This window comes from Salmo salar, unplaced genomic scaffold (assembly GCF_905237065.1).
Source record: "Salmo salar unplaced genomic scaffold, Ssal_v3.1, whole genome shotgun sequence".
Lineage (NCBI taxonomy): Eukaryota > Metazoa > Chordata > Actinopteri > Salmoniformes > Salmonidae > Salmo > Salmo salar.
In genome coordinates, this window is record NW_025550925.1 from 105,001 (window position 1) to 128,478 (window position 23,478).

At 45.5% G+C, this 23,478-nt stretch overlaps 1 protein-coding gene and 1 long non-coding RNA gene across 6 annotated transcripts in view; one reads left to right on the forward strand and one right to left on the reverse strand.

Moving 5' to 3' along the window:
• The window catches only part of LOC106592091 (probable JmjC domain-containing histone demethylation protein 2C), a 218,513-nt gene that overhangs the window by 35,708 nt on the left and 159,327 nt on the right, over positions 1–23,478 (forward strand). For all 5 annotated transcript variants that reach the window (XM_045714094.1, XM_045714096.1, XM_045714097.1 and 2 more), the window contains exons 2-4: positions 2,743–2,856; positions 16,306–16,411; positions 17,923–18,047. In XM_045714094.1, coding sequence (XP_045570050.1) covers positions 2,743–2,856; positions 16,306–16,411; positions 17,923–18,047 — 345 coding nt within the window. The remainder of the gene's footprint in view (positions 1–2,742; positions 2,857–16,305; positions 16,412–17,922; positions 18,048–23,478) is intronic.
• On the reverse strand, positions 19,084–21,879 carry LOC123740254 (uncharacterized). Its single transcript, XR_006768257.1, has 3 exons — positions 21,859–21,879; positions 21,585–21,615; positions 19,084–19,136 (listed from the first exon to the last, which is right to left on the reverse strand). It is a non-coding gene; the product is annotated as an uncharacterized lncRNA (long non-coding RNA).

Consider the following 23,478-nt stretch of genomic DNA (forward strand, 5'->3'; position numbering starts at 1 on the left):
TCTCGCTGTCTGGCTCTCTCTCTCTCTCGCTGGTTCTCTCGCTGTCTGGTTCTCTCGCTGTCTGGCTCTCTCGCTGGTTCTCTCGCTGGTTCTCTCGCTGGTTCTCTCGCTGGTTCTCTCGCTGGTTCTCTCGCTGGCTCTGTCTCGCTGGTTCTCTCTCTGGCTCTCTCTGTCTGTCTCTCTCTGCCTGTCTCTCTCTGCCTGTCTCTCTCTCTCTCTCTGGTTGTGTCTGTGTGAGTTTCTATATTTATCTGCCCTAGGACAGTCAGATGGAGCTCCTGCCTGCAGTGCAGTTGCACCACAGGGTTGTTTGGACAGCAGCTGGAGCCTCGTTTCAACTCCTCCGATTAGGGACTGTTGACACACAACACTGGCTGTCTACCAAATGGCACCCTATTCCCTATGTAGTGCACTACCTGGCACCCTATTCCCTATGTAGTGCACTACCTGGCACCCTATTCCCTATGTAGTTCACTACCTGGCACCCTATTCACTATGTAGTGCACTACCTGGCACCCTATTCCCTATGTAGTGCACTACCTCACACCCTATTCCCTATGTAGTGCACTACCTGGCACCCTATTCACTATGTAGTGCACTACCTGGCAGCCTATTCCCTATGTAGTGCACTACATGGCATGGTTGGGTTGTGGTTGGGTTGTGGTTACGGAAGTGCTGTTCCTGTGTTATTCTCTCTGGACAGTACGTTACTGAACTCTGTTCCTGTGTTATTCTCTCTGGACAGTACGGTACTGAACTCTGTTCCTGTGTTGTTCTCTCTGGACAGTACGGTACTGAATTCTGTTCCTGTGTTATTCTCTCTGGACAGTACGGTACTGAACTCTGTTCCTGTGTTCTCTCTGGACAGTACGGTACTGAATTCTGTTCCTGTGTTGTTCTCTCTGGACAGTACGGTACTGAACTCTGTTCCTGTGTTGTTCTCTCTGGACAGTACGGTACTGAACTCTGTTCCTGTGTTGTTCTCTCTGGACAGTACGGTACTGAACTCTGTTCCTGTGTTGTTCTCTCTGGACAGTACGGTACTGAACTCTGTTCCTGTGTTGTTCTCTCTGGACAGTACGGTACTGAACTCTGTTCCTGTGTTGTTCTCTCTGGACAGTACGGTACTGAACTCTGTTCCTGTGTTGTTCTCTCTGGACAGTACGGTACTGAACTCTGTTCCTGTGTTGTTCTCTCTGGACAGTACGGTACTGAATTCTGTTCCTGTGTTATTCTCTCTGGACAGTACGGTAATGAACTCTGTTCCTGTGTTGTTCTCTCTGGACAGTACGGTACTATTTAATCACTTAGTGATGGTCCCCTACCAGACGGTGTTTAATCACTTAGTGATGTCCCCCTACCAGACGGTGTTTAATCACTTAGTGATGGTCCCCTACCAGACGGTGTTTAATCACTTAGTGATGGTCCCCTACCAGACGGTGTTTAATCACTTAGTGATGGTCCCCTACCAGACGGTGTTTAATCACTTAGTGATGGTCCCCTACCAGACGGTGTTTAATCACTTAGTGATGGTCCCCTACCAGACGGTGTTTAATCACTTAGTGATGGTCCCCTACCAGACGGTGTTTAATCACTTAGTGATGGTCCCCTACCAGACGGTGTTTAGTGATGGTCCCCTACCAGACGGTGTTTAATCACTTAGTGATGGTCCCCTACCAGACGGTGTTTAGTGATGGTCCCCTACCAGACGGTGTTTAATCACTTAGTGATGGTCCCTTACCAGACCGTGTTTAATCACTTAGTGATGGTCCCCTACCAGACGGCGTTTAATCACTTAGTGATGGTCACGGCGGTTGTCCTTAACTTCTCAGAGCAGACCACGGTGATGTAACCATCAACCAGCACTGAAACAGACACACATGGAACATTCTAGACTTGTAATATATACAGAGATCTGTATTGACAGAACCAGATAGCATGGGACACCACTATACTGACAGAACCAGATAGCATGGGACACCACTATACTGACAGAACCAGATAGCATGGGACACCACTATACTGACAGAACCAGATAGCACGGACACCACTATACTGACAGAACCAGATAGCATGGGACACCACTATACTGTACTGACAGAACCAGATAGCATCTGTACCCTGCTCTGTACCCTGCTCTGTACCCTGCTCTGTTCCCTGATGGGATTTGAAAGGGAGTCTCTGTCTGATCCAGAATCCTCCCTACTCAGACACACACCCAGGCCATGTGATGGTGTGTTCCTGTACTGTAGCAGTTGGAATGCATCTGAGTGGCTGTGTGACTGTGTGTTGTTGCTGCAGCAGTGAGATAGATGGAGGGAAGATGAGAGCGTTGAGCCCTGCAGGCAGGCTGATACAGTGACATCAGAGATGGGTGATCAGCGGGGGAGGAAGAGAGGGAGAAAAGAGGAGGAAGAGGAACATCAAAGAGCGACAGGCTGCCTTTGAACTGTCTGATAGCAGCAGCTCTCTGGCGCAGTGTTCCTCTCTGTAGTTTTCTGTCTGTCTATAATGACTTCCATTATTATCATTATTATCTGTTATTATTCCTCCCTGCAAACAGTTGTGTTAATTCTGCAGACGTTTTCCCCCTGACTAAATGTTTCAGACGTTCATTGCTGGTGAGATTCTGCCTGTATTCCCTCCACCTTCTAGGGAAGAAGTGTGAATTATTTGTACAGATGATAGTTTGAAAAGAAAAGACATCGAAGGCTCTAACGGTTAGTGTTTTTCTTGTTTCAGATGTTCAGACCTCTGGTGGGGAAGGCTACTCTGGGTTCCATCACGGCTGTGGAGTTCTTCTCTGACAGACAACTGGACTTCCTGTCTGACCACGGAGCATACCAGCCCTACCAGGTCAGTGGACACACACCCGTACACACATGATTACATAGCTGTGGTCACTGGCTCGTCTGTGACACGGTCAAATGAAGGTTCTGGTGGTCCTTATTCCGTTATGGTGTCATTTCCTGCTCCGCTAATCTGATATTATGGAGGAATTCCCCTGGGCGTCTCTGGAGAAAGACCTGGTCGTTTAGTTGGAGGAATTCCCCTAGGCATCTCTGGAGAAAGACCTGGTCGTTTAGTTGGAGGAATCCCCCTAGGCGTCTCTGGAGAAAGACCTGGTCGTTTAGTTGGAGGAATTCCCCTAGGCGTCTCTGGAGAAAGACCTGGTCGTTTAGTTGGAGGAATTCCCCTAGGCGTCTCTGGAGAAAGACCTGGTCGTTTAGTTGGAGGAATTCCCCTAGGCGTCTCTGGAGAAAGACCTGGTCGTTTTAGTTGCTCTTCTTTGACAGTGAAGATTAACAGTTAGGTACCAAGCTAAAGCTAGCTAGCTTCCCCAGAAGTTGCGGTCGAACAAATAATGCTTTATTACCAACGAGGTATTGTAAACACATCATTCGTGGCCTGTGTTTACATTTTTGTACGTCTTTGACAGTGCTACTGATAATAGTGGTGGCGCTTGGCTTGCGCCGGCAAATTCAGAACACACAACATTCTATAATAGAACTGTGTTACTTGACCCGTCAAATTAAAAGCTTATTTAACACGTCAAATAGTGTTATTGTCAAATAGTGGGTATTTGCCGTATCTTTCTTGACACATACAGACCCCAACGGCGTTCCATAGTATGTGGTGAAGCTAGTAGCAGAGACTCTATTACTGTGTAACTCTGGTAGGGTACCATTTGATCTATAGAGCAGCTGGTAGTGTGTACTGGTGCTCCACCAATCACAAGCCAACATCACCCACCACACAGTTCATTGTCAAGGGCAATGAATTCCATTATCTTTCAGTTGTCTCGCTGAAATGTTCTTACTATTTCAAATGACTGCTGGACTTGTTGACTGCTCCATCCACACAGCAGACATTGTGGGCTAGGTTAGGAATTATGTGTAGCATGGCGTCATTATGTCGTGTATCTATGTTATAGAGGTACGCACGTCAGCTATGTCATCAGTTTTGCACATCAGCGTTAAACTAGACATCAGGCCGATTCCGATACGTTCACCGATATATCGTGGATCCCTAATTATTACTCAGTGACCTAATAAACTGGCTACATTAATAATCATTGTTACTCAGTGACCTAATAAACTGGACACATTAATAATCATTGTTACTCAGTGACCTAATAAACTGGACACATTAATAATCATTGTTACTCAGTGACCTAATAAACTGGCCACATTAATAAGCATTGTTACTCAGTGACCTAATAAACTGACCACATTAATAATCATTGTTACTCAGTGACCTAATAAACTGGCTACTGAGCGTATATAGGCTGGAGAGTGTAGGAAGGTCTGTGTGTAAGAACTGTGCCGCTAACAGACAGAACAGACGGAAGCTCATACCTCTAAATGAAAGGATGTGACAGTTTCCTGCCTCCTGTAGAATAATGACGTAATTCGCGTCCTGCTGTGATTGTTGTGAGGAGATGAGGGGCTGGGGGTTGTTGTGAGGGGCTAGGGGTTGTGGTGAGGGGCTAGGGGTTGTGGTGAGGGGCTGGGGGTTGTTGATGGTGAGGGGCTGGGGGTTGTTGATGGTGAGGGGCTGGGGGCTGGGGGTTGTTGATGGTGAGGGGCTGGGGGTTGTTGATGGTGAGGGGTTGTTGATGGTGAGGGGCTGGGGGTTGTTGATGGTGAGGGGCTGGGGGTTGTTGTGAGGGGTTGTTGATGGTGAGGGGCTGGGGGTTGTTGTGAGGGGCTGGGGGTTGTTGTGAGGGGCTGGGGGTTGTTGTGAGGGGCTGGGGGTTGTTGTGAGGGGCTGAGGGGCTGTGCTGCTGTGTGAGTAATTTCATAGATGAGAACACATTATAGTGACTCGTATATCCTGAATGCAGAGCAGAGAACAGTTGGCTGCTTCCTTCCTTTTGTGTGGTGTTGATGCTGAGCCTCTTCAGTGGGTAGATGGATACTACGGTCAAACAGCTCCTGTCCACTGCAGGGTCATGTCAGATATGTCTCTCAGAGGACTTGGTCCGTGTCTCTCGGAGGACTTGGTCCGTGTCTCTCGGAGGACTTGGTCCGTGTCTCTCGGAGGACTTGGTCCGTGTCTCTCGGAGGACTTGGTCCGTGTCTCTCGGAGGACTTGGTCCGTGTCTCTCGGAAGACTTGGTCCGTGTCTCTCGGAGGACTTGGTCCGTGTCTCTCGGAGGACTTGGTCCGTGTCTCTCGGAGGACTTGGTCCGTGTCTCTCGGAGGACTTGGTCCGTGTCTCTCGGAGGACTTGGTCCGTGTCTCTCGGAGGACTTGGTCCGTGTCTCTCGGAGGACTCGGTCCGTGTCTCTTGGAATATGTGATGCCACAGTAGAATCACTCACGGTGACAGAGCAGTGACTAGTGAGGAACTCATTGCCTCTGATCAGTCACGTAAGTCACCACAGTCTCACTAACATCCTGCTCTGAATGGTTGCTAGTGAAAGTCAGTCTGGTAGAGATTCCATTGTTTTTACAGGAGGATATGTGGAGGTCTGTAGGGCGGGCTGGAGGAGAACAGGAGGAAGGGGGGAGCAGCAATCTGTTTGGTATAAAGGACACAATGAAGTCACTGTTTGTAGGGCCAGCCAGCCAGGCAGGCAGCCAGCCAGCAAGCTGAGGATTGTGGTGTAGTGTGCTGTAGAGAGAAGAACTGACAGGAGGAATAGGAGAAGGACAAGGTGAAAGAAGAGAAGAAGAGGCAGGACTGTGACCAGCAGCAGTAAGTCAGAGCTTTACACTACTAGAGAGAAAGCAAGACGAGATACTACAGCCTGCTACTCGTCTGACAGTGGACTGTGACCAGCAGCAGTAAGTCAGATCTTTACACTACTAGAGAGAAAGCAAGATGAGATACTACAGCCTGCTACTTGTCTGACAGTGGACTGTGACCAGCAGCAGTAAGACAGATCTTTACACTACTAGAGAGAAAGCAAGACGAGATACTACAGCCTGCTACTCGTCTGACAGTGGACTGTGACCAGCAGCAGTAAGACAGATCTTTACACTACTAGAGAGAAAGCAAGACGAAATACTACAGCCTGCTACTCGTCTGACAGTGGACTGTGACCAGCAGCAGTAAGTCAGATCTTTACACTGCTAGGCGAGGTGACTGTAGCAGGGTGACTGTAGCAGGGTAGCAGGGTGACTGTAGCAGGGTGACTGTAGCAGGGTAGCGATGTGACTGTAGCAGGGTAGCAGGGTGACTGTAGCAGGGTAGCGAGGTGTCTGTAGCAGGGTGACTGCAGCAGGGTAGCAGGGTGACTGTAGCAGGGTGACTGTAGCAGGGTGACTGTAGCAGGGTGACTAGGAGGGTGGGGGTAGGACCTGCAGCTGTGGGCTCTGCTACACAACAGTCTCCCTCAGTGATCCACACAGAACTGCCAGCGTTACTCTGTTCTGTAGCACCAACACAGCTTGGTCTTTCCCCTGAAGGAAGGCAGGGCTGCACAGACACAGCCCCCTATGTCTCACACGCTAGTGTTCAGATGGGTCTCCTTCGCTCTGGGTAGGATCATGTTACTGTAGCAACACACACACTCACCATGGCCATTCAACATTACATATAGCCAGGAACATAGGATCATGCTTTAGTCATGCAGAGCACAGAACATCACAGGAACAACCAGCAGCCTTGTATCATATTACCGTAGCAACGCCGCCACACTGTAGCCTTCTACCATATTACCGTAGCAACGCCACCACACTGTAGCCTTGTATCATATTACCGTAGCAACACCACCACACTGTAGCCTTCTACCATATTACCACCACACTGTAGCCTTCTACCATATTACCGTAGCAACGCCACCACACTGTAGCCTTGTATCATATTACCGTAGCAACGCCACCACACTGTAGCCTTGTATCATATTACCGTAGCAACACCACCCCCCACCCCTATTTCAGCCATATTTATTACATCGCCCCGGCAACAAGACATTTTCACACGCCACTCATACAGGGTTGCCATAGTAACGAACCCTGTTGCTAAACTGGGAGTATAAAGTCTGTGAAGCACCTAGACACCTCCTCCTAACCACCTCCTCCTAACCACCTCCTCCTCTAACCACCACCTCCTCCTAACCACCACCACCTCCTAACCACCACCACCACCACCTCCTCCTCCTCCCAGACACCTCCTCCTCCCAGACACCTCCTCCTCCTAACCACCTCCTCCTCCTAACCACCACCACCTCCTAACCACCTCATCCTCCTCCTAGACACCACCTCCTCCTCCTAGACACCACCTCCTCCTCCTAGACACCACCTCCTCCTCCTAGACACCACCTCCTCCTCCTAGACACCACCTCCTCCTCCTAGACACCACCTCCTCCTCCTAGACACCTCCTCCTCCTAGACACCTCCTCCTCCTAGACACCTCCTCCTCCTAGACACCTCCTCCTAACCACCACCACCTCCTAAACACCACCTCCTCCTCCTCCTAGACACCACCTCCTCCTCCTCCTAGACACCACCTCATCTCATTACGTCTCTTATCCTACCTCATTTGCACATGCTGTTTATAGATTTTTCTACTGTATTATTGACTGTACGCTTGTTTATTCCATGTGTAACTCTGTGTTGTTGTTTGTGTCGAACTGCTTTGCTTTATCTTGGCCAGGTCGCAGTTGCAAATGAGAACTTGTTCTCTACTAGCCTACCTGGTTAAATAAAGGTGAAATAAATAAAATAAATAAATAAAAATAAATAAATAAATAAAAGTAGGTTTTGGTGGACAGAAGGTACACAACAGTAGGCATCTGTAGACAGAAGGTACTAATGTACTTAACAGTAGGTTTTGGTGGACAGAAGGTGCTCTTTGGTAAAAGGGGTAAATTGGTCATCAAAAGGAAAGAAGGACCAAGGCATCTTCATATAATTATACCAGGAGACCAAGGCATCTTCATATAATTATACCAGGAGTGCCTTGGTCCTCCTTTGTTTTAATCAGTTACTTGGCGAGGTGATATATTTAATATCGTTTTGTGTAAAAAGGATCACTTTTGTTTTATGTTTATGAAATTCACTGAGTAGGATGGTCCTCCCCTTCCTCCTCTGAGGAGCCTCCACTGATGAACATCGAGTCCTTCTTATCCAGCGAGACACCATGCTGCTCTTATCCAGCGAGACACCATGCTGATCTTATCCAGCGAGACACCATGCTGATCTTATCCAGCGAGACACCATGCTGCTCTTATCCAGCGAGACACCATGCTGCTCTTATCCAGCGAGACACCATGCTGCTCTTATCCAGCGAGACACCATGCTGCTCTTATCCAGCGAGACACCATGCTGCTCTTATCCAGCGAGACACCATGCTGCTCTTATCCAGCGAGACACCATGCTGCTCTTATCCAGCGAGACACCATGCTGCTCTTATCCAGCGAGACACCATGCTGCTCTTATCCAGCGAGACACCATGCTGCTCTTACCCAGCGAGACACCATGCTGCTCTTATCCAGCGAGACACCATGCTGCTCTTATCCAGCGAGACACCATGCTGCTCTTATCCAGCGAGACACCATGCTGCTCTTATCCAGCGAGACACCATGCTGCTCTTATCCAGCGAGACACCATGCTGCTCTTATCCAGCGAGACACCATGCTGCTCTTATCCAGCGAGACACCATGCTGCTCTTATCCAGCGAGACACCATGCTGCTCTTATCCAGCGAGACACCATGTTTCTCAGGTCTCTGGTAATGGGACAGGTTGTACTGGGGGAGCTCTGGTAATGGGACAGGTCTCTGGTAATGGGACAGGTTATACTGGGGAGCTCTGGTAAAGGGACAGGTAACACTGGGGGAGCTATGGGACAGGTCTCTGGTAATGGGACAGGTTACACTGGGGGAGCTCTGGTAATGGGACAGGTTACACTGGGGGAGCTCCGGTAATGGGACAGGTTACACTGGGGGAGCTCCGGTAATGGGACAGGTTACACTGGGGGAGCTCAGGTAATGGGACAGGTTGTACTGGGGGAGCTCTGGTAATGGGACAGGTTCAATTGGGGGAGCTCTGGTAATGGGACAGGTTAACTGGGGGAGCTCTGGTAATGGGACAGGTTGTACCGGGGGTGCTCCGGTAATGGGACAGGTTACACTGGGGGAGCTCCAGTAATGGGACAGGTTACACTGGGGGAGCTCTGGTAATGGGACAGGTTGTACAGGGGGAGCTCTGGTAATGGGACAGGTCTCTGGTAATGGGACAGGTTACACTGGGGGTGCTCTGGTAATGGGACAGGTTACACTGGGGGAGCTCTGGTAAATTTATGAGCACAATGAATATTGTGATAATATTTAAGGTAATAAGGCTGGAATCATACTGGTGCTCCTAAATACAAAGTCCAGGTTTCACATCAAAATATTTAGGTGCAATGCACTGGTAATGTGGGAGTAATGTAGATGCATATGCACTGGTAATGTAGAGGCCTGGTCCCGGTCCCGCTGTAGAGGCCTGGTCCCGCTGTAGAGGCCTGGTCCCGGTCCCGCTGTAGAGGCCTGGTCCCGCTGTAGAGGCCTGGTCCTGGTCCCGCTGTAGAGGCCTGGTCCCGGTCCCGCTGTAGAGGCCTGGTCCCGGTCCCGCTGTAGAGGCCTGGTCCCGGTCCCGCTGTAGAGGCCTGGTCCCGGTCCCGCTGTAGAGTCCTGGTCCCGGTCCCGCTGTAGAGGCCCGGTCCCGCTGTAGAGGCCCGGTCCCGCTGTCGAGGCCCGGTCATGGTCACAGTTTTAAGATGTTGAAATGCCTCTGAATATATAGCACTGCAGCAACATCAATCAGACAGAAGACGGAGGAAGGGGAGGCTGGAGGTGAAATAAAAGGCATCGCCTCACTTCCTCTCCTCGCCTGGTCGGTGATGAAGTCTCCTCCCTCACCTTGACTCGTGCAGCCAGAGAGGGTGGGGGCCCTGCTCCTCATTGCCCTCTACAAGGCAGACTGGAGAGTGGTTCAGGAGACCTCACAACAGCTATGTGTGAGATCAGGGGGCGCTGCTGTGGAATACTAATAACAGGACTCAGTCATGTGGAACCTCTCAGTAATGGGACTGGGCCGTCACAGACACACACCAGTGAGCAGCCCATTCATTGTTAATGAACACAGTTAATATATCTGGTGTTAGTCTGTCTGAGCTGCTGTCCCACTGAGTCCTGCTAGTGTTCTGTCTGAGCTGCTGTCCCACTGAGTCCTGCTAGTGTTCTGTCTGAGCTGCTGTCCCACTGAGTCCTGCTAGTGTTCTGTCTGAGCTGCTGTCCCACTGAGTCCTGCTAGTGTTCTGTCTGAGCTGCTGTCCCACTGAGTCCTGCTAGTGTGCTGTCTGAGCTGCTATCCCTAGGGCCCTGTTCCCTATATAGAGCACTAAATTTGACTAGGGCCTATAGGGAATGGGGTGCCATTTGGGACTCTCTGTTACACCACTCCTCTCCGAGTCACACTGGATCTACCTGGTTTTAGTCACACTGGAACTGCCTGGTTTTAGTCACACTGGGTCTGCCTGGTTTTAGTCACACTGGGTCTGCCTGGTTTTAGTCACACTGGGTCTGTCTGGTTTTAGTCACACTGTGTCTGCCTGGTTTTAGTCACACTGGGTCTGCCTGGTTTTAGTCACACTGGGTCTGCCTGGTTTTAGTCACACTGGGTCTGCCTGGTTTTAGTCACACTGGGTCTGCCTGGTTTTAGTCACACTGGGTCTGCCTGGTTTTAGTTTTAGTCACACTGGATCTACCTGGTTTTAGTTTTAGTCACACTGGGTCTGCCTGGTTTTATTATGTAAATAGAGAGATGGAGAGAGAGATGCCAGCGCCATGCGTTTCTTTATACTTGTCAGATAGGCTACTGCGTCTGCTATACAGATATAAACGTACAGAAGGAGGCTCTTTTTTGCAGCAATTACCAAAGGCTAGTGCCTACCGTACCCAAGGAATGACAGCAATAGCCTGTTATTTTTACAAGTCTTACTTATAACCCATCTGAAACTAAATAAAGATCACACGATTAAAAAGACAGAACAAATGGAATTTAGCCAATGAAAATGTTTCGACAGAATTCAACATAACAACGTTCTGCAAAACAAGCCCTCCGTTTAATCATTCACCAGTATCCTACTCTCCTCACCAGTATCCTGGTCTCCTCCTTCTCTCCTCACCAGTATCCTAGTCTCCTCTGTCTCTCCTCACCAGTATCCTAGTCTCCTCCGTCTCTCCTCACCAGTATCCTAGTCTCCTCCCTCTCTCCTCACCAGTATCCTAGTCTCCTCCCTCTCTCCTCACCAGTATCCTAGTCTCCTCCCTCTCTCCTCACCAGTATCCTAGTCTCCTCCCTCTCTCCTCACTGGTATCCTAGTCTCCTCCCTCTCTCCTCACTGGTATCCTAGTCTCCTCCCTCTCTCCTCACCAGTATCCTATTCTCCTCCCTCTCTCCTCACCAGTATCCTAGTCTCCTCCCTCTCTCCTCACCGGTATCCTAGTCTCCTCTCTTTCTCCTCACCAGTATCCTATTCTCCTCCCTCTCTCCTCACCAGTATCCTATTCTCCTCCCTCTCTCCTCACCGGTATCCTAGTCTCCTCCCTCTCTCCTCACCGGTATCCTAGTCTCCTCCCTCTCTCCTCACCAGTATCCTAGTCTCCTCACCAGTATCCTAGTCTCCTCCGTCTCTCCTCACCAGTATCCTAGTCTCCTCCCTCTCTCCTCACCAGTATCCTAGTCTCCTCTCTCTCTCCTCACCAGTATCCTAGTCTCCTCCCTCTCTCCTCACCAGTATCCTAGTCTCCTCCCTCTCTCCTCACCAGTATCCTAGTCTCCTCCCTCTCTCCTCACCAGTATCCTAGTCTCCTCCCTCTCTCCTCACCCGTATCCTAGTCTCCTCACCAGTATCCTAGTCTCCTCCGTCTCTCCTCACTAGTATCCTAGTCTCCTCCCTCTCTCCTCACCAGTATCCTAGTCTCCTCCCTCTCCTCCCTCTCTCCTCACCGGTATCCTAGTCTCCTCACCAGTATCCTAGTCTCCTCCGTCTCTCCTCACCAGTATCCTAGTCTCCTCCGTCTCTCCTCACAGTATCCTAGTCTCCTCCCTCTCTCCTCACCAGTATCCTAGTCTCCTCCCTCTCTCCTCACCAGTCTCCTCCCTCTCTCCTCACCAGTCTCCTCCCTCTCTCCTCACCGGTATCCTAGTCTCCTCCCTCTCTCCTCACCGGTATCCTAGTCTCCTAGTCTCTTCCCTCTCTCCTCCTGTTGACTGTCTGATGGATGTATAGGCCTACCAACCATACTGTTGACTGTCTGATGGATGTATAGGCCTACCAACCATACTGTTGACTGTGATGGATGTATAGGCCTACCAACCATACTGTTGACTGTCTGATGGATGTATAGGCCTACCAACCATACTGTTGACTGTCTGATGGATGGATCTATAGGTCTACCAACCATACTGTTGACTGTATTATGGGTGTATAGGTCAGGTATAGGCTGGTAAACTGTCTGTCTATTGGATGGGTGTATAGGTCATGTATAGGCTGGTAGACTGTCTAATGGATGGGTGTATAGGTTAGGTATAGGCTGGTAGACTGTAATGGATGGGTGTATAGGTCAGGTATAGGCTGGTAGACTGTCTGTCTAATGGATGGGTGTATAGGTCAGGTATAGGCTGGTAGACTGTCTAATGGATGGATGTGAATGAAGGATGGGACGTCATATGAAAGGACTGTACTTTAAATCCACACTGTTGTCCACAAACACACGCCCCCACACGCCACACACACGCCACACACACGCCACACACCACACACACAGCACTTCAGCTACCTGATATGTGGATGCTCTCCTCAGCTGATTAGAGCCTGGAGCACTGTCTGTTAGTCCTGTCTGTTAGGATGGGGGCTTCCAAGAGTGTCTGAGCTGCCTCTCACACTCACACACACCCTCACTCTCTCACACTCACACACACCCTCACTCTCTCTCACACGCACACACCCTCTCTCTCTCACACTCTCACACACTCTCTCACACTCACACACTCTCTCACACTCACACACACCCTCACTCTCTCACACTCACACACACCCTCACTCTCTCACACACACCCTCACTCTCTCACACACCCTCACTCTCTCACACTCGCACACACCCTCTCTCTCTCACACTCGCACACACCCTCTCTCTCTCACACTCGCACACACCCTCACTCTCTCACACTCGCACACACCCTCACTCTCTCACACTCACACACACCCTCACTCTCTCACACTCACACACACCCTCGCTCTCTCACACTCACACACACTCACTCTCTCACACTCACACACACTCACTCTCTCACACTCACACACACCCTCTCTCACACTCTCACACACCCTCACTCTCTCTCACACTCTCTCTCACACACACACTCTCTCACACTCACACACACTCACTCTCTCACACTCACACACTCACTCTCTCACACTCACACACACCCTCTCTCACACTCACACACACCCTCACTCTCTCACACACACCCTCACTCTCTCACACACTCACACACACCCTCACTCTCTCACACTCACACACACACACCCTCACTCTCTCACACTCACACTCACACACCCTCACTCACTCACGCTCTCACACCCTCACTCTCTCACACTCACGCTCACTCACTCTCTCTCACTCACACACACCCTCTCTCCCCCCTGCCTTCCTGTCTCAGTAGTAGAACGGGATTGGAAGAGGAAGCCTTGTTTTTCTGGGTCAGAGTTGTATCTGGAAGTATTTTAAATTCCATAATGCAGCAACACCCATATGTACGTGTTTTCCACTGGAGCAACTAGAAGATCCTCCAACACACTGCTGTTACAGCCCAGCACAGAGAGAGAAGGGGAGGAGGGCCAGAGAGAAAGATGAAGGGAGGAGGGCCAGAGAGAAAAACACAAAGGGGGAGAGAGAGAGACACGGGGAGGGGAGGCGGGCCAGAGAGGAAGACGAGGAGAGGAAGGGAGGAGGGCCAGAGAGGAAAAACACAGAGGCAGAGAGAGAGAGACACGGGGAGGGGAGGAGGGCCAGAGAGAAAAACACAGAGGGGGAGAGAGAGAGAAGGGGAGGGGAGGAGGGCCAGAGAGAAACACAGAGGGAGAGAGAGAGAGTTAGACATAGCAGGCATTCGTATTTTAGAGCATGGGTGGAGTAGACATTAATGCTGGAAAACCTTGGTAGAGCATGGGTGGAGTTGACATTGGTGCTGTTAACCTCTTACATCTACACGTTCCGCTAGCGGAACACCACTCCAATATCCAATGATAAGGCGTGGCGCGAAATACAAACTCCTCGAAAATCCGAAAACGTCCGTTTTTCAAACATATGACTATTTTACACCATTTTAAAGACAAGACTCTCCTTTATCTAACCACACTGTCTGATTTCAAAAAGGCTTTACAACGGCTTTATGTCAGCAGAGTACCCAGCCAGAAATAATCAGCCATTTTTCAAGCTAGCATATGTCACAAAAACCAAAACCACAGCTAAATGCAGCACTAACCTTTGATGATCTTCATCAGATGACACTCCTAGGACATTGTTATACAATACATGCATGTTTTGTTCAATCAAGTACATATTTATATCAAAAACCAGCTTTTTACATTAGCATGTGACTCTTCACGTGCACGCGCGCACCCGTCTCATTGTTCTCAGATCGACTACTTAACAAATGCGCTACTGTTTTTCAGCCATGGACAGCAGAGTCATCATTCAACGTTCTGGTGCCTTCTGAGAGCCTATGGGAGCCTTAGAAATTGTCACGTTACAGCAGAGATCCTTTGTTTTGGATAGAGATGACAAAGAAGGCCAACAAATGGTCAGACAGGGTACTTCCTGTACAGAATCTTCTCAGGTTTTGGCCTGCCATTTGAGTTCTGTTATACTCACAGACACCATTCAAACAGTTTTAGAAACTTTGGAGTGTTTTCTATCCAAAGCTACTAATTATATGCATATTCTAGTTTCTGGGCAGGAGTAATAACCAGATTAAATCGGGTACGTTTTTTATCCGGCCGTGAAAATACTGCCCCCTATCCATAACAAGTTAAGCCTTGGTAGAGCATGGGTGGTGTAGACATTGGTGCTGTTAAGCCTTGGTAGAGCATGGGTGGAGTAGACATTGGTGCTGGAATACCTTGGTAGAGCATGGGTGGAGTAGACATTGGTGCTGGAAAACCTTGGTAGAGCATGGGTGGAGTAGACATTGGTGCTGGCAAACCTTGGTAGAGCATGGGTGGAGTAGACATTGGTGCTGGAAAACCTTGGTAGAGCATGGGTGGAGTAGACATTGGTGCTGGATAACCTTGGTAGAGCATGGGTGGAGTAGACATTGGTGCTGGAAAACCTTGGTAGAGCATGGGTGGAGTAGACATTGGTGCTGGAAAACCTTGGTAGAGCGTGGGTGAAGGGAAAGTAGACATTGGTGCTGTAAAACCTTGGTAGAGCATGGGTGGAGTGGACATTGGTGCTGTTAAGCCTTGGTAGAGCATGGGTGGAGTAGACATTGGTGCTGGAATACCTTGGTAGAGCATGGGTGGAGTAGACATTGGTGCTGGAAAACCTTGGTAGAGCATGGGTGGAGTAGACATTGGTGCTGGCAAACCTTGGTAGAGCATGGGTGGAGTAGACATTGGTGCTGGAAAACCTTGGTAGAGCATGGGTGGAGTAGACATTGGTGCTGGAAAACCTTGGTAGAGCATGGGTGGAGTAGACATTGGTGCTGGAAAACCTTGGTAGAGCGTGGGTGAAAGGAAAGTAGACATTTGTGCTGGAAAACCTTGGTAGAGCATGGGTGGAGTAGACATTGGTGCTGTAAAACCTTGGTAGAGCATGGGTGGAGTGGACATTGGTGCTGTAAAACCTTGGTAGAGCATGGGTGGAGTGGACATTGGTGCTGGAAAGCCTTGGTAGAGCATGGGTGGAGTGGACATTGGTGCTGGAAAGCCTTGGTAGAGCATGGGTGGAGTAGACATTGTGGTGCTGGAATACCCTGGTAGAGCATGGGTGGAGTGGACATTGGTGCTGGAAAGCCTTGGTAGAGCATGGGTGGAGTAGACATTGTGGTGCTGGAATACCTTGGTAGGGCATGGGTGAAAGGAAAGTAGACATTGTGGTGCTTATGAATTTCCTTTCATTTTCTGCTTCAGACCAGTCCCTACTTCTCACTTCAAAAATGGTTTCTTGTTTTTAATTGTAGTAAATATGGTTGTAATGTATCTTCTGGTATAATAAACAGCTTCAATTTCCATTTGCAATGTACTGAAAGGTCTTCAGTATGTATATAATATGATTGTAACGTGTCCCCTTTCTGTGTCTGCAGGATGAAGTGGACAGTCTGAGTCCTGTTCTCTGGGACAACCCTGAGCTGCATGAAGAGGTCAGGTTCTGGCTCAAAGATCAAAAGGTTCAGGAAATATTTTTGCAAGGTAAGAAACACTGAATGATGTATTTAATATTTAACAAACCCAACCAGCTAGTCGGTTCACTGTGCGTAGTCCTTCGAACCCTATTCCCTATATAGAGCACTACTGTTGACCAGAGCCCTATTCCCTATATAGAACACTACTGTTGACCAGAGCCCTATTCCCTATATAGAACACTACTGTTGACCAGGGCCCTATATAGAGCACTACTGTTGACCAGAGCCCTATTCCCTATATAGTACACTACTGTTGACCAGAGTCCTATTCCCTATATAGAGCACTACTGTTGACCAGAGCCCTATTCCCTATATGGAGCACTACTGTTGACCAGAGCCCTATTCCCTATATGGAGCACTACTGTTGACCAGAGCCCTATTCCCTATATGGAGCACTACTGTTGACCAGAGCCCTATTCCCTATATGGAACACTACTGTTGACCAGAGCCCTATTCCCTATATGGAACACTACTGTTGACCAGAGCCCTATTCCCTATATAGAACACTACTGTTGACCAGAGCCCTATTCCCTATATAGAGCACTACTGTTGACCAGAGCCCTATTCCCTATATAGAGCACTACTGTTGACCAGAGCCCTATTCCCTATATAGAGCACTACTGTTGACCAGAGCCCTATTCCCTATATAGAACACTACTGTTGACCAGAGCCCTATTCCCTATATAGAGCACTACTGTTGACCAGAGCCCTATTCCCTATATAGAGCACTACTGTTGACCAGAGCCCTATTCCCTATATAGAACACTACTGTTGACCAGAGCCCTATTCCCTATATAGAGCACTACTGTTGACCATGGACCTCTCTGTTACATTTACATTACATTTAAGTCATTTAGCAGATGCTCTTATCCAGAGCGACTTACAAATTGGTGCATTCACCTTATGATATCCAGTGGAACAACCACTTAAAAATAGTGCATCTAAATCTTTTAAGGGGGGGGGGGGTTAGAAAGATTACTTTATCCTATCCTAGGTATTCCTTTTAAGAGGTGGGGTTTCAGGTGTCTCCGGAAGGTGGTGATTGACTCCGCTGTCCTGGCGTCGTGAGGGAGCTTGTTCCACCATTGGGGTGCCAGAGCAGCGAACAGTTTTGACTGTTCTGTTTTGACTGTTGTGGTAATGGACTCCCTAGTCTAGCAACCAGATGAGGTGATCGGTCTTGTCTGTAGACTCTGGCCAAGGTGCATGGACCTCATGGACCTCTCTGTTGTGGTAATGGACTCCCTAGTCTAGCAACCAGATGAGGTGATCGGTCTTGTCTGTAGACTCTGGCCAAGGTGCATGGACCTCTCTGTGGTGGTAATGAACAGAGAGTCAGTTGAAGCATTTAAGACCGGTCTCTGATTTTGATTGTGTATTGCGGGTTTGGAAAAATATCTAGCCTAGCTACAGATGTCTGAATTGGTATCTGAAGCGGACTAAGTGAATAATTTCAGTCCGTATTTAAGCCCCACTGTGCTGTGTGTGAACATGGTGCTCCTGTCCTCTCTCCTCCAGGTCCGTATTCATTAAATGGTTACAGAGTTCGTGTTTACAGACAAGACTCAGCTACTCAGTGGTTCACAGGGATCATCACATATCATGATCTGTTCAGCCGTAATATGGTTGTGATGAATGACCAGGTAAATACTCTGCTGTCTCCATATTAAATACTCCTCTATACTCTCTCTTCATATTAAATACTCCTCTATACTCCTCTATACTCCTCTCTTCATATTAAATACACCTCTATACTCTCTCTTCATATTAAATACTCCTCTATACTCATTTCTTCATATTAAATACTCCTCTATACTCCTGTCTTTATATTAAATACTCCTCTATACCCCTGTCTCCATATTAAATACTCCTCTATACTCCTGTCTCCATATTAAATACTCCTCTATACTCCTGTCTTCATATTAAATACTCCTCTATACTCCTCTATACTCCTGTCTTCATATTAAATACTCCTCTATATTCCTCTATACTCCTCTATACTCCTGTCTCCATATTAAATACTCCTCTATACTCCTGTCTCCATATTAAATACACCTCTATACTCCTCTATACTCCTCTCTTCATTTTAAATACTCCTCTATACTCATTTATTCATATTAAATACTCCTCTATACTCCTCTCTTCATATTAAATACTCATCTATACTCCTGTCTTCATATTAAATACTCCTCTATACTCCTGTCTTCATATTAAAGACTACTCTATACTCCTGTCTTCATATTAAAGACTCCTCTATACTCCTCTATACTCCTGTCTTCATATTAAATACTCGTCTATACTCCTGTCTTCATATGAAATACTCCTCTATACTCTATACTCCTGTCTTCATATTAAAGACTCCTCTATACTCCTCTATACTCCTGTCTTCATATTAAATACTCCTCTATACTCCTCTCTTCATATTAAATACTCCTCTATACTCCTATATTCATATTAAATACACCTCTATACTCCTCTATACTCCTCTCTTCATATTAAATACTCCTCTATACTCCTCTATACTCCTGTCTTCATATTTAATACTCCTCTATACTCCTCTATACTCCTCTCTTCATGTTAAATACTCCTCTCTTCATATTAAATACACCTCTCTTCATATTAAATTCACCTCTATACTCCCTTCTCCATATTAAATACTCCTCTATACTCCTCTATACTCCTCTCTTCATATTAAATACTCCTCTATACTCCTCTCTTCATATTAAATACACCTCTATACTCCCTTCTCCATATTAAATACTCCTCTATACTCCTCTATACTCCCCTCTTCATAATAAATACACATCTATACTCCTCTATACTCCTGTCTCCATATTAAATACTCCTCTATACTCCTCCATATTAAATACACCTCTATACTCCTCTATACTCCTCTCTTCATATTAAATACTCCTCTATACTCCTGTCTTCATATTAAATACACCTCTATACTCCTCTCTTCATATTAAATACTCCTCTATACTCCTGTCTTCATATTAAATACACCTCTATACTCCTCTATACTCCTCTCTTCATATTAAATACTCATTTATACTCCTCTATACTCCTGTCTTCATATTAAATACACCTCTTTACTCCTCTATACTTCTCTCTTCATATTAAATACACCTCTATACTCCTGTCTTCATATTAAATACACCTCTATACTCCTCTCTTCATATTAAATACTCATTTATACTCCTCTATACTCCTGTCTTCATATTAAATACACCTCTTTACTCCTCTATACTTCTCTCTTCATATTAAATACACCTCTATTCTCCTGTCTTCATATTAAATACACCTCTATACTCCGCTGTACTCCTGTCTCCATATTAAATACTCCTCTATACTCCCCTCTTCATATTAAATACTCCTCTATACTCCCCTCTTCATAATAAATACACATCTATACTCCTCTATACTCCTGTCTCCATATTAAATACTCCTCTATACTCCTCCATATTAAATACACCTCTATACTCCTCTATACTCCTCTCTTCATATTAAATACTCCTCTATACTCCTGTCTTCATATTAAATACACCTCTATACTCCTCTCTTCATATTAAATACTCCTCTATACTCCTGTCTTCATATTAAATACACCTCTATACTCCTCTCTTCATATTAAATACTCCTCTATACTCCTCTATACTCCTGTCTTCATATTAAATACACCTCTTTACTCCTCTATACTTCTCTCTTCATATTAAATACACCTCTATACTCCTGTCTTCATATTAAATACACCTCTATACTCCTCTCTTCATATTAAATACTCCTCTATACTCCTGTCTTCATATTAAATACACCTCTATACTCCTCTGTACTCCTGTCTCCATATTAAATACACCTCTAAACTCTCTCTTCATATTAAATACTCCTCTATACTCCCCTCTTCATATTAAATACACCTCTATACTCCTCTATACTCCTGTCTTCATATTAAATACACCTCTATACTCCTCTATACTCCTGTCTTCATATTAAATACTCCTCTATACTCCTGTCTTCATATTAAATACACCTCTATACTCCTCTATACTCCTGTCTTCATATTAAATACTCCTCTACTCCTGTCTTCATATTAAATACTCCTCTGTACTTCTCTATACTCTTCATATGAAATACTCCTCTATACTCCTGTCTTCATATTAAATACTCCTCTATACTCCCCTCTTCATATTAAATGCACCTCTATACTCCTCTATACTCCTGTCTCCATATTAAATACACCTCTATACTCCTGTCTCCATATTAAATAAACCTCTATACTCCTCTATACTCCTGTCTTCATATTAAATACACCTCTATACTCCTCTCTTCATATTAAATACTCCTCTATACTCCTGTCTTCATATTAAATACACCTCTATACTCCTCTCTTCATATTAAATACTCATCTATACTCCTCTATACTCCTCTCTTCATATTAAATACTCCTCTATACTCCTGTCTTCATATTAAATACACCTCTATACTCCTGTCTTCATATTAAATACACCTCTATACTCCTCTATACTCCTGTCTTCATATTAAATACTCCTCTATACTCCTGTCTTCATATTAAATACACCTCTATACTCCTCTATACTCCTGTCTTCATATTAAATACTCCTCTATACTCCTGTCTTCATATTAAATACTCCTCTGTACTCCTCTATACTCTTCATATTAAATACTCCTCTATACTCCTGTCTTCATATTAAATACTCCTCTATACTCCCCTCTTCATATTAAATGCACCTCTATACTCCTCTATACTCCTGTCTCCATATTAAATAAACCTCTATACTCCTCTATATTCCTGTCTTCATATTAAATACTCCTCTATACTCCTCTCTTCATATTAAAGACTACTCTATACTCCTGTCTTCATATTAAAGACTCCTCTATACTCCTGTCTTCATATTAAATACTCGTCTATACTCCTGTCTTCATATGAAATACTCCTCTATACTCCTCTATACTCCTGTCTTCATATTAAAGACTCCTCTATACTCCTCTATACTCCTGTCTTCATATTAAATACTCCTCTATACTCCTCTCTTCATATTAAATACTCCTCTATACTCCTGTCTTCATATTTAATACTCCTCTATACTCCTCTATACTCCTCTCTTCATGTTAAATACTCCTCTTCATATTAAATACACCTCTCTTCATATTAAATTCACCTCTATACTCCCTTCTCCATATTAAATACTCCTCTATACTCCCTTCTCCATATTAAATACTCCTCTATACTCCTCTATACTCCTCTCTTCATATTAAATACTCCTCTATACTCCTCTCTTCATATTAAATACACCTCTATACTCCCTTCTCCATATTAAATACTCCTCTATACTCCTCTATACTCCCCTCTTCATAATAAATACACATCTATACTCCTCTATACTCCTGTCTCCATATTAAATACTCCTCTATACTCCTCCATATTAAATACACCTCTATACTCCTCTATACTCCTCTCTTCATATTAAATACTCATTTATACTCCTCTATACTCCTGTCTTCATATTAAATACACCTCTTTACTCCTCTATACTTCTCTCTTCATATTAAATACACCTCTATTCTCCTGTCTTCATATTAAATACACCTCTATACTCCGCTGTACTCCTGTCTCCATATTAAATACTCCTCTATACTCCCCTCTTCATATTAAATACTCCTCTATACTCCCCTCTTCATATTAAATACTCCTCTATACTCCCCTCTTCATAATAAATACACATCTATACTCCTCTATACTCCTGTCTCCATATTAAATACTCCTCTATACTCCTCCATATTAAATACACCTCTATACTCCTCTATACTCCTCTCTTCATATTAAATACTCCTCTATACTCCTGTCTTCATATTAAATACACCTCTATACTCCTCTCTTCATATTAAATACTCCTCTATACTCCTGTCTTCATATTAAATACACCTCTATACTCCTCTCTTCATATTAAATACTCATCTATACTCCTCTATACTCCTGTCTTCATATTAAATACACCTCTTTACTCCTCTATACTTCTCTCTTCATATTAAATACACCTCTATACTCCTGTCTTCATATTAAATACACCTCTATACTCCTCTCTTCATATTAAATACTCCTCTATACTCCTGTCTTCATATTAAATACACCTCTATACTCCTCTGTACTCCTGTCTCCATATTAAATACACCTCTAAACTCTCTCTTCATATTAAATACTCCTCTATACTCCCCTCTTCATATTAAATACACCTCTATACTCCTCTATACTCCTGTCTTCATATTAAATACACCTCTATACTCCTCTATACTCCTGTCTTCATATTAAATACTCCTCTATACTCCTGTCTTCATATTAAATACACCTCTATACTCCTCTATACTCCTGTCTTCATATTAAATACTCCTCTACTCCTGTCTTCATATTAAATACTCCTCTGTACTTCTCTATACTCTTCATATGAAATACTCCTCTATACTCCTGTCTTCATATTAAATACTCCTCTATACTCCCCTCTTCATATTAAATGCACCTCTATACTCCTCTATACTCCTGTCTCCATATTAAATACACCTCTATACTCCTGTCTCCATATTAAATAAACCTCTATACTCCTCTATACTCCTGTCTTCATATTAAATACACCTCTATACTCCTCTCTTCATATTAAATACTCCTCTATACTCCTGTCTTCATATTAAATACACCTCTATACTCCTCTCTTCATATTAAATACTCATCTATACTCCTCTATACTCCTCTCTTCATATTAAATACTCCTCTATACTCCTGTCTTCATATTAAATACACCTCTATACTCCTCTATACTTCTCTCTTCATATTAAATACACCTCTATAATCCTCTATACTCTCTCTTCATGTTAAATACACATCTATAATCCTCTTTACCCTCTCTTCATATTAAATACACCTCTATACTCCTCTATACTCCTGTCTCCATATTAAATACACCTCAACTCTCTTCATATTAAATACTCCTCTATACTCCCCTCTTCATATTAAATACACCTCTATACTGCTCTATACTCCTGTCTTCATATTAAATACTCCTC